The following is a 16,446-nucleotide window of genomic DNA, read 5'->3' as shown; positions in this document are numbered from 1 at the left end:
TGCAGATTTCATCGAGTCTTTGAGAGGCTGCTTCACGGCAAAGAAGAGAAAGGAAATAAAAAAAGAAGAAGAAAAAAGATTGAGATTAAACATTCCCAACTCACCTCAAGGCTTTGCTAATTAGAGCTGCACATCCCACGGATGGAGGTGCAGCGACTGCAATGGAACGCCACGTCAATCCTGGAGTGGCTGCCAGGGCTCCTGACAGCTCTTCTCTTGAGCAGCAGCCTGGAGTTTCAGCTCAGCATGGCCTTCACTCAATACGGCCTTCACTCAGCATGGCCTTCACTCAACACGGCCTTCACTCAGCATGGCCTTCACTCAATATGGTCTTCACTCAGCATGGCCTTCACTCAACACGGCCTTCACTCAGCACGGCCTTCACTCAACACGGCCTTCACTGAATATGGCCTTCACTCTGCATGGCCTTCACTCAGCATGGCCTTCACTCAACACAGCCTTCACTCAACACAGCCTTCACTCAGCATGGCCTTCACTCAATATGGCCTTCATTCAGCATGGCCTTCACTCAACACAGCCTTCACTCAACACAGCCTTCACTCAGCATGGCCTTCACTCAGCATGGTCTTCACTCAGCATGGCCTTCGCTCAGCATGGCCTTCACTCAACATGGCCTTCACTCAGCATGGCCTTCACTCAGCATGGCCTTCACTCAGCATGGCCTTCATGCAGCATGGCCTTCACTCAATATGGCCTTCCCTCAGCACAGTCCTTGCTCAGCACAGCCTCAGAGTGAGCTGGAGGCCAAACCAGGGCCACATCAGCAGCAAGCAAAGAGCAGGAACACATCTGGATGGCAAAATTCAGCCATCTATGACATCTGATGACTGGCCCTCCGTTTGGAGAAGGGAGCAAAGAAGAAAAGCAAAGACAACAGCACCACCAACAAACTCCTCAATGCAAGCAGCCCTCATTTGTGCAAATGTTCCTGCTAAGAAATGAGTGAAGACTGCTCAAGTGTGCTCCCTAAGCGTATCCCAACATGTGATAATGAATGGATTTCTGAAGGCAGTTGGGTTTCCAAAAGTGGGCACAAGGATCATTTTTTGCAAACCATGAAGATTTAGCTAGTCATGTGGTGCCTGCTGTGTTATGGCTTTAGCTGCCCCCCAAAAACCAATCAAACAACGATGGCTGTATTTCACACACTCTAATACTGCCTTTCCAATGGTGAAACTGTGGCACCGCAATGGAGATGTTACATGGCTCCCTGTTGCAGGGGAACTTGCCTTTTGATCAAACAAACAAGGAAGGAAACAAATTGAAAGATGAAAACCTAGGGAGACTTACAAGACCAGGTTTTTGGCCGCTAGTTTGTGTGACTTGTTGGGTCACTGCTTTGCTCACACAGATGTTGTAGTAGCCTTTTTTCCAAATTACACTGAACCACATGATGTTTAATATGCAAAATGTGCCACACTTCAAGGAGCCCAGGTCTTGTGCATAAAGTTCTGTTCATGTTTATGTATCTCCTTAAAAAAAGATCCTGAACATAACTTGAGAGGAAGAAAAAGACTACAGAACAAGTCTATTTTCAACACAACTCATTTTAGCTGCCACACATTCACACATGTAAGAGCTGAAGAATTCTAAGCACGGATGTAGACTTTTTTAAATGTCGTATTTATTTCCTTTTTGATACCAAAGAACTGTTCTGCTCTGCAAAGTAACTGACAAAATAAGTTTTATTCTGGTTTAATTTTCACATTGTATTTGCTTAAAAGAGATGGATTTTCTGATGCTAAGCTCTGCAAATTGAAACTTCAATTAGATTTTCTCTTCTTTTATACCATCTTTTTATAATTAAACCTGCAAATCTTGAGGCTTTATTGCTGCTTCTACTATTGCTAACTCTTTCTGCTACAATACAGAAATTATACCAGTGTATAACTGGCAATGACACAAACACACAGTCTCCAAAATACAAATACTGTGTGGATATGAATGGTGCCATTTTTGTTTATACTTCCCAGCACAAAGCTTATCAAGCAATATCTCGCCCCACCACAAGCATAAAGGGGATTTTTGCACAAAGTTCAGGTCAGGCTCAGCGAGTTATACCTTAAGAATGGTAAAAGAAAGGAGGAAACTGCTGATTCCACTGCCAGATAAATTTTTAAACACCTTAAAGTAATATTTTAATTAATTATCTTTATGCTGGCAAAAAAAAAAAAAAAAACCTCAACAAAATGCAACCTAAAAAGCCTGAGCAAGCTCACATTTTCTGTAGTCTCCTTCTTTCTTTCTTTTTCTTAATACTAGCACTTTCCCCAGCCACCTTAGTTTTACTACAGATGACCCTTCATAGCAAAGTATTTACAGGCAAGTAAAACTAGTTAAACATCAGGATATTTATTTTGCGTACAAATATTTACAGAAAAAAAAATACTTAAAAAATTAAGTATTCAAATCTGAATTGACTTCAAAAAAGCTTCAAGCTTTTACCTTATAAAAACATATTGCCTTTACTGTGCTCAAATTTAGAATTCAGATCCCTGGATTTTCTTATCAAGGCTTTCTTCTGTGCTTCATCAAATCGATTGACTTTGAGATCCTGCTCTCGGTCAAACGGCCTTCTCTCCTGAGGTTTGTTCTTTTCCTCAGATGCTTTGCTCTTCAGCTTTTTCTGATGTATGTCCATGAGAGACTCTGATCTCTTTGACTCCTGTACAAGTGGGAAGAAAGAGGAGGGAAGAAAGTACTACAACATATTAACAGTGCACTGAAAATCCAAATGGAGAGACTGGTCAGGAATGAGAAAGAAAAAAAAAGAAACCTTATGAACTGGAAAACAGAATGTTAAATTTAGCATGCACTGTGAAGAAAGCACATATACTCTCGTCTATGCAAAGTAAAATACACATAATTCACTGTCACTGATGTTAAAAATACCCATAACGTTCTCAATTCTCCACAAGATAAATGCAAAAGAAACATATAAGATGTTCTGCCATGAGCAGCAGAAAGAGAGACAACAAAACAAGAAAAAGATCCTAAAATATACGTCCTGTTTCTTGTACACTTTCTCTAAACATCTGGTTTTGGAACACACAATCTGTACTCAGAAGGTTCATTTCCCATTGCCCTTTACTTCCTCACACACAGTAATAATTCATATGTGACATAAGAAAGGATTCTTATGGAAAACAGAAGATGGACAGTACTTACCTATGGTGTAACTACATCAATGTTGACAGAACTGCACCAGAAAATGTATACGGTACCAGCACTGGCTAACTAACACTAAGAAACTATTTTAAGAACTAAAGCTTTTGTTTTAGGAAAGTGTCTTTGATAAAAATAATGGAGTAAGAAAAAAAAAAAGAGCAAAAACCTTTGTTATGAAACAAACCAACACAGACAGAGCTCAAAGAAAAACCCCACCCGAACCAAACCCCAGTGCAAGAAACTGCTCTTAAATGACATTCATTCTGCAGTTTTTAGAGAGAACTCCATTAATGTTAGAAACAATGAAGGTATTTCTGTGTTTTGTTCTGCAATGGTACAGAACAAAACTCAAGCTTTTACACAGAAGTTACTCTACTATCATTGTAATGACAGAAGAGACAATTTTAGAATATCCCTAGCAGGCACAGGCCCTTAAGTATCATTGGGTCAAAGACAGTATGCTAATAGTTCTGGATTTGCAAGCCTGTAAGTTAAGAGAGACATGTGTTTAATGAACCACAAATAAATTATTAAAAGTGCCAGATAAACTCCAATCTTGTAACATAAGCCAAGGCTGCCATTCTCAAGTTAATTATACTCTCAAGAGACCTGACTGCCTTCCTACAGACTTCAGGCCATAAATCAGGGAAGAAAAGGAAAGAGCAGCTGTAAGGCAGGCAAGCCTCCATATCCTCTGGTGAACAGGGCTGGCAGCCAGACAAGTGAATTTGACATGGAGATCAAGTTTTCAGTAATCAACATCTGCCTGTGAAAATTAATTGCTTCTGTACAGGTTGAGAAAAACTTCACGTAATAATGCTGTTATAATGAGGCAGTGAGGCAGCTGATTATAGCATTTATCTGCCCATGAAGCTTCTTTTGGGTTAATGCGTATTTTGTCCTACAATCTGAACTCTTTACTGTTTTCTTTTTCTTCTTGGGATATTGGTAATTCAGTGAAGTAAGCTAATATTTGAATCAAGCATCAACCAAGTCCAGATCCAAGGATAATTTAAGTAAAATACAGCCTTGCACCGGGACAATACACACAAAATGCTATTCTGTCACATTGTCTGCAGCAACTTAAGGACACAATCCTGCTCTTGTTGAAATCAATGGCAAATATTCTAATGACTTAAACAGTAGGTCTGGGGCCTAAAGGGGAAGAATATAGTGGTATCACCATGGAAACCAGCAGTACTAGCAGTGAGAACAAAAAAAGTGAAGAACTGAAGAAAATGCACAAAGGGAAGTATTATGCTACTGCACTTACATTATAAGAAGTCACCTGCTCAACAAGTCTCTTGTCTCTCCCAGATAATACCATTTCTTCATTATCCTTACTGGTTGACTTCTTTGCCTCTTCTCTTTCCTGACGAGTGGAAACAAATTACACACTGCAGTTATCAGAATGTCTGAAGTATGAAGAAAAGAAATCTATATTTACTTTAATTAAATCTGAAGGGCAGAGGCCACCAGATATTTTTTGCTCAGCTTGACAGAGGAAGAAAGTGGACACGCTAATTGGAAATTCAATGAGCTGACACAGAGTAACTGACTACTGCAGACAAGAGAGAGAGCAAATGAATACCAAAATGGTTATTTCCTCTGTTTTAACTTTAAGACTCAATTAATGAGTTTTGATAACAGGGAGAAAAAAATGAAAAGATATTTTCAACTGAGGAGCTCAGATTTGTTTTCACAAAATACCAACAACAAACGTGAACACTACCTGTATATATATCTGAGGGCAGTATGTGTGTGTATGTGTATATGCAAATATTAAAACATTACACAGATGTAAACACTTATTCATATTTATATGAATATGAATACATTTTTCATACACATACGTGTATATACATAACAATAATATATATTTTATATATAAAAATACATGTACAAGTGAATAAATGCTCACCTTGGCTTTTCTCTCTCTGTCAGCTGGAGTATCTGTCCACACAGACCTATCACCCGATTTGTCTTCAGCTCTTCTCTTGAATGTTCTTGGGCCAAATCCAAAGCTTTTCAGCTCAGGTGGAAGTTCTGTCATCCACGATTCCCTTGTAACTTGCTTGGGTTCATCCTTCACAAAAGAACGTAGGTGAAGAAAACACAAGCAGACAACCAAACCAAAACAATCTGAATCTCTGAGCTTCCAACAGAAACCATCATTTCTTTTTCTTTGTATTAACAGCGACAACCATTTTGGCATCACGAGCAGAACTGTGGAGCACAGTGTCTTTGCAAACAGGAAGAAAAACACAAATACACACCAGCAGCCAAAAATCAGAAGTGAAAAAATCCAACTTACACTGTCTGCTGAGGTAAGTTTCTCCTTCATTCTCTGAGCTCTGCGTTCAAATTCTTGAGTCACATCAGACTCCACTGGTCCTTTTGCGGGCATTGGGCCTATAATGTTGTCTTCTTCCTCGCTACTATCTGTTGCCTTCCAAAAATAAAACATTGCTCTCAATCATAATGTTAAGACCCTGAAAAAAACACTTCAGATTTATAGGATTGGAATGATTTTATCTAGGAGAGCCCGATGAACCTGCCTATCCAATAACGAAATCTTAGTTAACAAATCTGTATGAGACCTCCTCAAGCATGTGAATATGAATCATAGAATCACAGAATCACCACGGTTGGAAAAGACCCACAGGATCACCCAGTCCAACCATCCATCCATCACCAATAGTTCTCACTAACCCATGTCCCTCAACACAATGTCCAAACATTCCTTGAACACCTCCAGGGTGTGGATATATGGATACTTAACATCCATGTCTCCCAAAATCTCACTCCTTGTGTGAGACAAAAACACCGGTAAACACAGTGGCAATACACAACAATGTAGTGCCACTTCATGCTGCTCTGCATGCAGCCATGTAGTCCCTGGGACTGCAGAGCAGTGCAGGAGGCAAGCTGGCAGGTAGCAAGAGACACAGCAGTGTATGAGAGGCACAGTGAGCTGTGGGCTACAAGGTGCAAGAAGAGGATTGTCAAATTTAAATGGCTGTGTGACCGGTAGCATCAAATAGAGAAAGGCAGAGGATGCTGAGAAATAACTGGTCATTTATAAACACAAACAATTAAAGTAGGTAACACCAATTTCTCTTAGAATTGTGCCCCAAAGTATTTACATGGTCAAATTTTCACTAGTGACCACTGCAATACTGCTCTAGGGAATTAAGGGGACTGCATTCTCTCTTTTATTTTCTAAATAAGGATCTGGTGGAGAAAAAGAATAACTATCTTGAGAAACTAAGCTAATATAACAAAGCCCTCTTCTTGGGCACAAATAAAAAAAAATGCAAAAATATACAGCTTTCATAATAAATTGCATTGTAAAGTGGTTGAGGATGAAAGACACTCCATGCTGGGCTTTAATTGAGGAAGCGTGTCTCATTTCCTTCCTCATGTCTTACGTTCAATTCACTCCATTACCATCTGCCTCAAACGAGATGCAATTTAAATCAACTGCCCCCATGTTTGGAGAGGAAATTGATATAAAGTGAAGAGTCAGCAGGGAATAAACTGGCTGTAAAGGTGTATTGAAATAAAAAAAATAGCAAAACAAGATCAGAACAACAACAAAAAATTAGTCATCATTTGCAAAGGTTAAATAAAAAAAAAAGAATATGTTCAAAAAGAAAAAAAAACCCAACAAAATAAACTAACTTCTACCTGACAAGCTGATGATAGAAGATCTGTTCGGGAGAAAGAAGGCTTTTTTGGTTTGTTTGTAAGACGTATGAACAGACCAGTTTTGACATCCCTGCCTCAAGAGATTTGTCATTATGGTAAATTGCTTAATCGTTATTTGCAGTTATAAGATGATGTGTATCTAAAAAATGTCAGACAATCATTCTTCATGATAGACTGTGACGACTCTCACTGTAGGAGGTCGGAGAATGACATACATCGCAAATACTAATCAAAAAGCGAAGCTTCAAAGCAGCTGTTGGCTCAGTCCTTCCTTGGCTCACATGTCCTGTAGTGTCTGGGGAGTTAAACTTAAAGAAAACTTAAATATTCTAGAAAAATAAAAAGCAGAATAACAGTGGAAATGAGTTAATTTTCACAAGAAATTAGTATTTACTTTATTACAGCACGATAGCAATTGAATCACCTAAATACTGCTACCCAGTGCCATTTTGGATGTCTGAGAGCATCCTACCCAAGAAGGTTGTGAGTTTCCTTTGGATAAATGTATTTAACATCTCCACTAGTAAGCATCTTAAGGAGGTGAAGGTATGGGAAATATTAAGCCCTTCCCTCTTGCCCTCACCTAAAACAACAAAAGAATAAAACCTTAAATTATAGGCAAACATTTTCATTCTATCAGGTCTTAATGTTTTCAATAACTTTCCCACAGAGGGTGGTGACAAACTAGAACAGGTTGCCCAAGGAGGCTGTGGATGCCCCATCCCTGCAGGCATTCAAGGCCAGGCTGGATGTGGCTCTGGGCAGCCTGGTCTGGTGGTTGGCAACCCTGCATGTAGGAGGGGGATTGAAACTCAATGATCATTGTGGTCCTTTTCAACCCCAGGCCATTCTATGATTCTATGATCTGAACTTTGCTATGATGTTCACTGGTGAAGGACACATTCCACTGAAATAAAGAATGGGAAAAAATCAAGGAGAATTACTGTGACTACAATTTAGGATGCCTACAGCACTTGCATTCAGCACACCATCAGTCTAACAGTAAAATCACAACAAACCAGACCAGCCCGTTTCTTTTTTAGGCTTACTTCTGTTTCAGTATTCGATGCAGACACCTTCTGGTTTAAAATTAAACTGTCATGCAGAAAAGTATGTCTGGTAGAGTTCTTCAGGCTCCTGCTTGTTTAAGCATTTTGGATAGCTTGTACTCAAACAAAAGACTCTTGAGCTCACCAACCTGGGTGAATTGTGATGAAGCAGATGGTCCTATTGAAGATGTGTTACTCTCAGTGTCCTGTGCAGATTTCCTAAAGCCAGGCGGTAACGCAGGACCTATGATGGGCCTCGAGTGGAAAAGAAACAATTTTACTATTATTTTTTTTGGTTGGAAAGAGGAATTTTAAAAAGGAACCATTGTGGACAGTACATTAAATGGACATCCTATCGCTTGCTGAAGAAATAACGAGGAGATTAACTTAAAAATGAAAACAAAGTGTAATTCTATAATTCCTCCCCCTTCCGATGGCAAGTATGTCTCCTATGTGGGAACTACAGGAATAAAGCATAAGAACAGTCTGACTCTGTTCTTATCCAGTCAGAGATCCACTCTGCTTCCCTAGCTTCTTTCACCACATTCAAAAGTAATGAGAGGTGGGAGGCCATGTATACCAATTTACACTACCTCTTTCTCCAGCAACAAAGCTGATTTTGCTCATCCTCGTCTCACGCTACAGTTTCGGAGCTCTTTAAAACATAAAAATAAGAGCAGTGTGCTAATTCAAGTTTGTTTTCCCTTGGAGGAAGAAGAGAGGAGAAGAAAGGTTTTGTAATCCCCTGTAACTTCACCGATGTGTTTTTTGAGACTCAGCAAGCAGTACGATAATTCAATTGTCTCCAGGAACACAGAAAGGTGAGAATTTATTCTCAGTGGTGAAAACAGTTCAAAGTATACTACAAACTGTGCCTGCAGTGCTGAAAAGACCTCAGTAGACAAGCTCCTCTTTTAATAATCACCACCATCTTCCTCAGGGCTAATAAAAAAGCCAACAATTATCACCTGAAGAAATATCCCAGTGAAGTATCCTCCCAGTCTATCAGACAGAGACTTGATTTATGATGACCTCCAGTCTCAGAGATTTTCAGCAATCAAAAGTAACGCAACGTGAATCGAATTATTCTAATTACGGTCTACTAACTCGAGTGTAATCTAATCAGCACAGCCCTGCTGTAGTGATGTTATTATCGGGTTTGAGGAGGGGAAATAAAAAGCAGAAAATCCTGCCGGAAAGGCAGCCGCAGCCAGGCAGCCACAAGCAATAAATGTGAGCTCGGGCCATGGCAAAGGCACTGGTGAGGATTTCAAACCCAGGCAAGAGGTCTGGGTTGAATCTGAAGTTCCATCCCCACCTAGCTGCTGTAAAGAAGAAACAGCTTTTATTTTTCTCTCTTCCTTTCTGACTGCTTGCTTGTTAAGACCGGGTTTTAGGATCCCAGTATAAAGAGACTGAAGTTAAACCCGCGCAGATGCAGCCAAAAGAATCTTTTATTTTAGTACGCAGTTAACTTTATTTGGAGGGGAAAGGGAGATAAACAAACTATAAAAGATTCCTACTGAAATATACAGAAACGTCTCTGCTGTGGGCTGTATCACTGCCACTTGTGAGAAGGAGCAGATCTCAAGTACTTTGCCTTGCTTCTGTCACAGCTCAAAGGCTCTTCCAAGGAATAGACAAATGGTTCCCAACTCGTCCCTCCCCCGCTGCCTGTTTCTCTGCTTTTTTCCACATAAATAACTCTGTTGCTCAGGTCTTTCCACAGCAGCACAGAGCTGACACGAGCCTTGACAGCTTCCTGGATGGCCAAACACACTCTGAGCAGTGAGGCAGATCTAATACCAACTCTTTAATGTATTTTTTTCTGCTGTTAGGAACTCTGGTACTTAAGTACACTGCTCCAGAAGAAATATACTAACTTACCAAGAATTTCACTTAATAACACAAGATTTCATATATGGCAAAGAACACTTCAGTGCTGTTGGGTTTGAGTCCTTGCTAAAGCCAGCAAGCAGATGGGCATGTCAGTATTGTCCTAAATACTTTAAAAAACAGGAAACCATTAAGATAACCTTCACTCTTTATCTAGATGCACGGATTCTTCTGGAAGCTTTACAAGTACTGTACCTCTGTCTAATGTTGATAAGCAGCAATATCAATTCTGAAGTTGAAGGAAATCTGTTCATATATGTTTTTTTAGGCTGAAATGATTCAAACAATTTTTAAAGAGCTGCAACTTCCCACACAGGCTGCTCTTAATTATGAATATTTGTTTTGACAAGTCTGGAAAAGATACAATGGAATAAAAGCTTTTCTAAAAGAATGAGTAAGTCAGGGGGAGCTAAGAAACAGTATATCTATACATTGAAACACGTACTTTTGTATTTGCTTCAGTTATTCAGGTCTAAGTTGGCAGCTGGCAATCCACTCACTCCAAGGGACAATGCAGGGGCAGACAGCAGCGCTGTGTCTACACCCTGCACAGCTCACGCTCCTCCGTGTGTCAGCACAAGCAGACAGCCAGGTGTACGGGGGTGGAAGACAGACAAGGCTCGTCCTACACATTGCACCTTGCCCACCTATTCATGGAAATGGGCTGGTGCCAACAGCTCTGCTCAATCTGTGTGTGAGGAGCTGGCGCGTGATGAGCTTGGATAAAAAGAGTTAGGAAGAGCAGACTCTTCCCTCTGAATTCCCACCCCTGGAGGCATTCAAGGCCAGGCTGGATGCGGCTCTGGGCAGCCTGGTCTGGTGGTTGGTGACCCTGCACATAGCAAGGGGGTTGAAACTAGATGATCATGATGGTCCTTTTCAATCCATTCAATGATTCTGTGAATTGAATGCAAGCTATCCACTAGTTTGGAAGTGAACTGCTTAACAGAAAAAGAAATTATGTGTAAGCATACAGAAGTCTTGAGCATACAAGATGAGTGAGCACCTGTGTTATCTCTCTCACCTTCAAATTACAAGCTACCTCTTCATTTTTCCTCTTGTCCTTTGCACACTTTGACATAACCCTTTACAACGTGAGTATTCATGCAAAGAAAAAAAAATCAAGAAAGCAGGAAGTTTACCTCAGCTGATATTAAATGCAACAAGGATTTCTTTGTGAGGCTTTACAAGAAATCACAATATCTTTTAGTAGCTACCTACATTTTATAACATGAGAACACATTCTGCGTATGTGAAAGGTAAGAGAGTAGTTCCTCTTGCTGCTTTGAAAGCTCCAAACGAGCCTGCTGAGCATGACACCTTGTAATCACAAGTGAGTTTGTCAATTACAGCAAATATGGCCAAAAAAGACGTGAAAAGGTTACTTCCAAATCACCGTAGGTTGATACATTCAGGTTTCCTGAACTGCTGCCAAGCACCATAAAAATGTATCCAAACTACAGAAAATTCAATTTTGAAAACTGCTTGCAGACAGTACACTGTACACAGCTTGAGAACAAATTGAGTCACCTCCCTAGCACTGAACACCCATACCTGACAGGTAGCTATTGATTTATTTTATCTATCAGCTCTCCATTGCTCTGAGGAAGATAACAGTGATCAAGGGACTCTAATGGTACCTTTCATCAGTAAATGCCTCCTTGGAAGTGCTGATTTCAGTACGGGCTATTTCAAATGACAGAAGGAAGTGCATAGATTGATGCAAAACTAGGAGGCTGTGAGACACAGTTAAATTCTGCATGGACCACCCATAAACAGTTTTCTTTTTTAGGTATTTTGTAATTACCTGCAATCAAACAGAAAGCTTCCTGAAAGAGGCTATAAATAATGCTTATTTGGTTAGACATGACAACCTACTTTCTAGAAACCTACACCATTCAGATACGTTTCCTACCTAGAAAGGCTAAAATATAATCCTTGGTGCATTTGCAAGAGACAGTTACAATCATCTGCATTGTTTTACAGCACACAAGAGGTAACTGCCCTACTCCTTCCCAGCCCAAGAATGAGCCACACAAGTAGGGGTCCCTGCAGCATCAATTACTTTTTCCTGCACTGATCCAAGACCCATGATAGGAAATGGAAGAAATGCGACATTCAAAGTATAAATCAGACAATTCACACTGTTTCTTCTTCTCTCCAGCTTTCCAAACAGCACCAGCAGGGCCGTGAGTTCTGTTTCAAGAGAATGCTGCTTTCATTCTCAAAAACGGGGAGGAAGCGATTCTAATCACCTGTATCTGAAATGAGCAACTCGAGTGTTCTTTAACAGGGACACAATATTGTATCTAAAATAATTACGTTTTAAGAAAAAGAGCCTGAATATGATTCCATTTTAACTACCTCTCTGGGGAATCATCCTCTTTTTTAAATCCAGGAGGAAGAGCAGGCCCAAAAAAGCCATCGTCGTCATCATCGTTTTCCTGAATTCTTCTTGGCTTCCTGCAAAAATAAAGATTTCAGTTAATAATTACCTTGACATGCGGAGCAATTATCTACATGAAAAAAAAAAAGGAAAAAATAAAACATGAAATGATTTCAGACAGTCTTGTGTACTAAATAGCCTGCTGTTACCACGGAAACAGTGCAAAAGGAGCCAAAATAATTTGAAGCAATTAAAAATTAGGGAGCGTAAGCTTTGCTTCAAAACTGCTTTGACATTTAAGCAAAAAAAAAAGCCCCCAACAAAAACATGAGGAGTGCTTTCACAGGAGAAAGAAGGGTAATATAGCGTTAAAATCATATTTCTATTTACAAAGTAGTTTTAAATTCAGCACAGTTCTTTCTGCGTTCGTATGCAGCTGTCTGCATTTTGACTCGTTTCCACAGTCAAGTTCAACCGAACTGAAAAGCTGTTGAGTGAGACAACAGGAGAAAAGGGAGTAATATCTACCCCAGCACTCAAAGGCAGCACAACACTCTTCAAGTCTCTTACACAAGGCCAAACAGAAACGCCAAGTTCTCAGCACAGCAATTGTGAGTGATTAACCAGACAGAAGGGGAATACGTGCAAGCTTCTGCTATTTACTGAACCATCTTTATTCTAGTTGGTTTAACCGAATACAGAAATTCATACCCATACACAGTTCTTATGATCAAATGAGACAGTATGCTAGAAACGGGGTCAAACTACCAAATAACTCACGTGGATTATAAGAAGTCTCCCCTCATCAAATTAAGGGATTTATTGCTTAAATTGCAAAACGAAACTCATACACGAAAATACACAGATCAAATTTCCCTAAAATGCTTAGTTCTACCCTAAGGAGTCAGACAGGTGAGTTGACCTTTCTCAATGACTGTGGGAATGGTTTTAAAATAAAAGAGGGGAGATTTAGGTTAGATGTTAAGAGAGATTTTACTCAAGGGGTGGTGAGGCACTGGCACAGCTGCCCAGAGAAGCTGTGGGTGCCCCATCCCTGGAGCTGCTGAAGGCCAGGCTGGATGGGGCCCTGGGCAGCCTGAGCTGCTGGATGGCACTGCCCATGACAGGGGGTTGGAACTGGATGGGCTTTGAGGTTCCTTCCAATCCAACCATTCTGTGATTCTGTGGTCCTACAAATATGGAAAATACATCACCAAGTTTTAAGTAGAGTTTACCTTTTCGTTTATCTAATGTTGTTTCTCACATTATATTCAAACACACTTCAGTTGTAATTTCTGCAACAACGTAAAGACACAACCTGAGAACAGACTCACTTGGGCTGTGAAGCTCCTTCTGAATCCTCTCCAGAATCTCCACCTGTGTCCCTAGGCAGAGGAAGAGATTCAGAGTCGTCGTCACTGTCAGGAGCTTCTGAGCTGCTGCTGCTTCTGTAGTCTGGGGGCAATGCTGGTCCTGCAACTGAGCACCCAGAGTTACAGGGGATATTGGTTAAACATTTCATAGAATCATAGAATGGCCTGGGGTTGAAAAGGACCACAATGATCATTGAGTTTCAACCCCCCTGCTATGTGCAGGGTTACCAACCACCAGACCAGGCTGCCCAGAGCCACATCCAGCCTGGCCTTGAATGCCTCCAGGGATGGGGCATCCACAAATTTCAAATGAGTACTATCTGTCCTGGCACTCCTCAAACACCTGTCTCCCTGGAGGTTATTCCCAGTTTGATGATGCATGAACAGCAGGCACAGAGCTCAGCACGCTGCTGAAATGGGGATGCCTCAGGCTGGAAGACATGTGACAGAAGGCTGAGGATGGGGCTCTCATGCTCCAGACAGAACTTTGTACTCTGGAGTAAGGAGGAGGACATTTCAGCTAAGCAGAGGTTCAGGCACTAATGCTGCTAACAGCTGTCTCCAGCAGCTATCTCCAGCATGCACAGCTCTTGCTTGCATACTGTACATGTATATTGGTCTGACTCTCATAACAAATGCCCTCCAGACAAGAGGCTTGATACAGGTACTCTCAGAGGCTTCCCAGACCCAGGGCAGCCCACACAGGGCCAGCACAGTTCTGCACAGCACCAACCTACCATGGAGATGTGACCACGCTGGTGGTTTAACTCTGCAATGTACACACCATTCCTCCTCTTGATTTTTGAAACACTGAAGCTGAGACTGACAGGAGAAAAAGCTGTTTGGTTGGTAAAAGGCACTGTTAACTATATGAATAGTCAAGGATTGAATGAAAAGATCAGGTGCAATAAAACCACCGAAAAGGAGGGTAACAGAACATTACATTTTTAACTAAGATTTTTCTTTTTGATGGCACAAGGTAATACCTGATGCAGATTGATATTCCACTGTTAGCTGACAAAAAGCAAGGCAGAAATTGAGACCTTCAGGTGAGCTTTACAAAGCTTTTATCTGTCTTTAGCAAAAGACACAGAGCCAGGACAGTTCCCCAGTTATGATGCATCCAGATAGATCTGCTACTTTGTTTTCTGATTGGCTGGGATGGACCTTAACCAGGACATATAAATACACGTCATTGCTAAGAAGGAAAAACAAACCAAACAACAACAACAAACTAACAAAACAAACAAAACTGCTCAATGGGTGACAATCTGGTGGCAATTCTGTACCCAGAGTGGTGGCCAATGTCTCAATGTCTGGCTGGAGATCAGTGATGAGCGGTGTCTCTCAGGGGTCAGTACTGGGACCAGTGCTCTTATTGAGAGAACCCTCAGCAAGTTTCCAGGTGTCACCAAGCTGTGTGGTGCAGTTGACACGCTGGAGGGACAGAATGACATTCAGAGTCCTCAACAGGCTTGAGCAGTGGGTCCAAGAGAACCTCAAGAGGTTCAACAAAGTCAGGTGCAAGGTCTTGCACCTGGGCAGTGGCACCCCACTATCAGGTCAAGCTAAGGGATGTAAGGGTAGAGTGCAGCCCTGCCAAAAAGGACCTGGGGTAGTGGTGGATGGGAAGCTGGACACGAGCCAACAATGTGCCCTCACAGCCCAGAAAGCCAACTGTATCCTGGGCTGCATCAAACACAGCTTGGCCAGCAGGGCAAGAGAGGTGATCCTGCCCCTCTGCTCTGCACTGGTGAGGCCTCACCAGTACTGCGTCCAGATGTGGAGTCCTCAGCAGAGGAGAGATGTGAACCCACTGGAGTGAGTCCAGAAGAGGGCCACAAAAGTGATCTGAGTGATGGAGTGCTTCTCCTATGAGGACAGGCTGAGAGAGCTGAGGCTGTTCAGCATGAAAAACAGAAGGCTCTGAGAAGACCTGAGAGCGACCTTTCAGCATCTAAAGGGGGCTGTAAAAAAGAAGGGGACAGACTCCTTAGCGGAGTCTGTTGTGATAGGACAAGGGAAAATGGTTTCAAACTAAAAAGAGAGGAGATTTAGATTGGATACAAGGAAGATGTTTTTTTACAGTATGGGTGGTAAGGCATTAGAGCAAGTTGCCCAGAGATGTGGTGGATGCCCCCTCCCTAGAGACATTCAAGGCAAGGCTGAGCACCTGATCGAGCTGTAGGTGTCCCCATTCACTGCAGGGGAGTCGGACTAGGTGGCCTTTAAAGGCCCCTTCCAACTCAAGTGATTTTAGGATTCTATGACAAACACAAAAAGAAAACAAGCCAGCCTAGCCTCCAAAGCTCAAGGTAAGAGAGAACCGACAGATGAATAATAAATAGCCATAAAGACTCAAGAAGATGTGGTCTTGCAAAGGGAGCAAACGGATGCAAGCTGAGAAATGGCTTTGTGAGCCACAAAGAGCAAGGGAAACCAGTGCTGTGTGAGGAGGAGGCTGGCCCCACTGACACGCTGACCAACACCAATGCTTTCTACCCCGTTCCTTCCCACTATTCTCTGGGCTGTGCCATAAAGCAGACCACGGAATTCAGCAGACATATAAAGAGCCTGGTTCTTTATACTGCTGCTCCGACTCTCCCTCCTGGTAAATGTTATTTACTGGTTGGGCACAGCAGGACGGCCCCACGCAGCCCCTGCCCTCCCCACGCCCCGCGCGGGCGGTGCCGCCCCCTCCCCTCAGCGCGGCGCCTCACCCTGCCCCAACTCCTCATCCGGGTCCTCCTCGGCGCGGCGCGGGAAGCCGGGCGGCAGCGCGGGGCCGATCAGCTCGCGCGCCATGGTGAGGGGCGGGGCCGCGCCGGTGACGTCAGAGCGG

General features: G+C 42.0%; 1 protein-coding gene across 1 annotated transcript; it reads right to left on the bottom strand.

Annotated features, from left to right (window-relative positions):
• Positions 1-1,688: 1,688 nt before the first annotated feature.
• On the bottom strand, positions 1,689-16,439 carry GPALPP1 (GPALPP motifs containing 1). Its single transcript, NM_001006270.1, is given in 8 exon segments — positions 1,689-2,686; positions 4,463-4,561; positions 5,111-5,275; positions 5,504-5,638; positions 8,099-8,204; positions 12,210-12,308; positions 13,566-13,710; positions 16,325-16,439. Coding segments are annotated over 8 exon segments (1,053 nt in total). The 5' UTR covers positions 16,410-16,439; the 3' UTR covers positions 1,689-2,467.
• Positions 16,440-16,446: the final 7 nt, after the last annotated feature.

The sequence above is a fragment of the Gallus gallus genome, chromosome 1 (assembly GCF_016699485.2).
Source record: "Gallus gallus isolate bGalGal1 chromosome 1, bGalGal1.mat.broiler.GRCg7b, whole genome shotgun sequence".
In the NCBI taxonomy this organism is placed as follows: Eukaryota; Metazoa; Chordata; class Aves; order Galliformes; family Phasianidae; genus Gallus; species Gallus gallus.
This window is presented reverse-complemented; position numbering and strand designations above follow the sequence as displayed.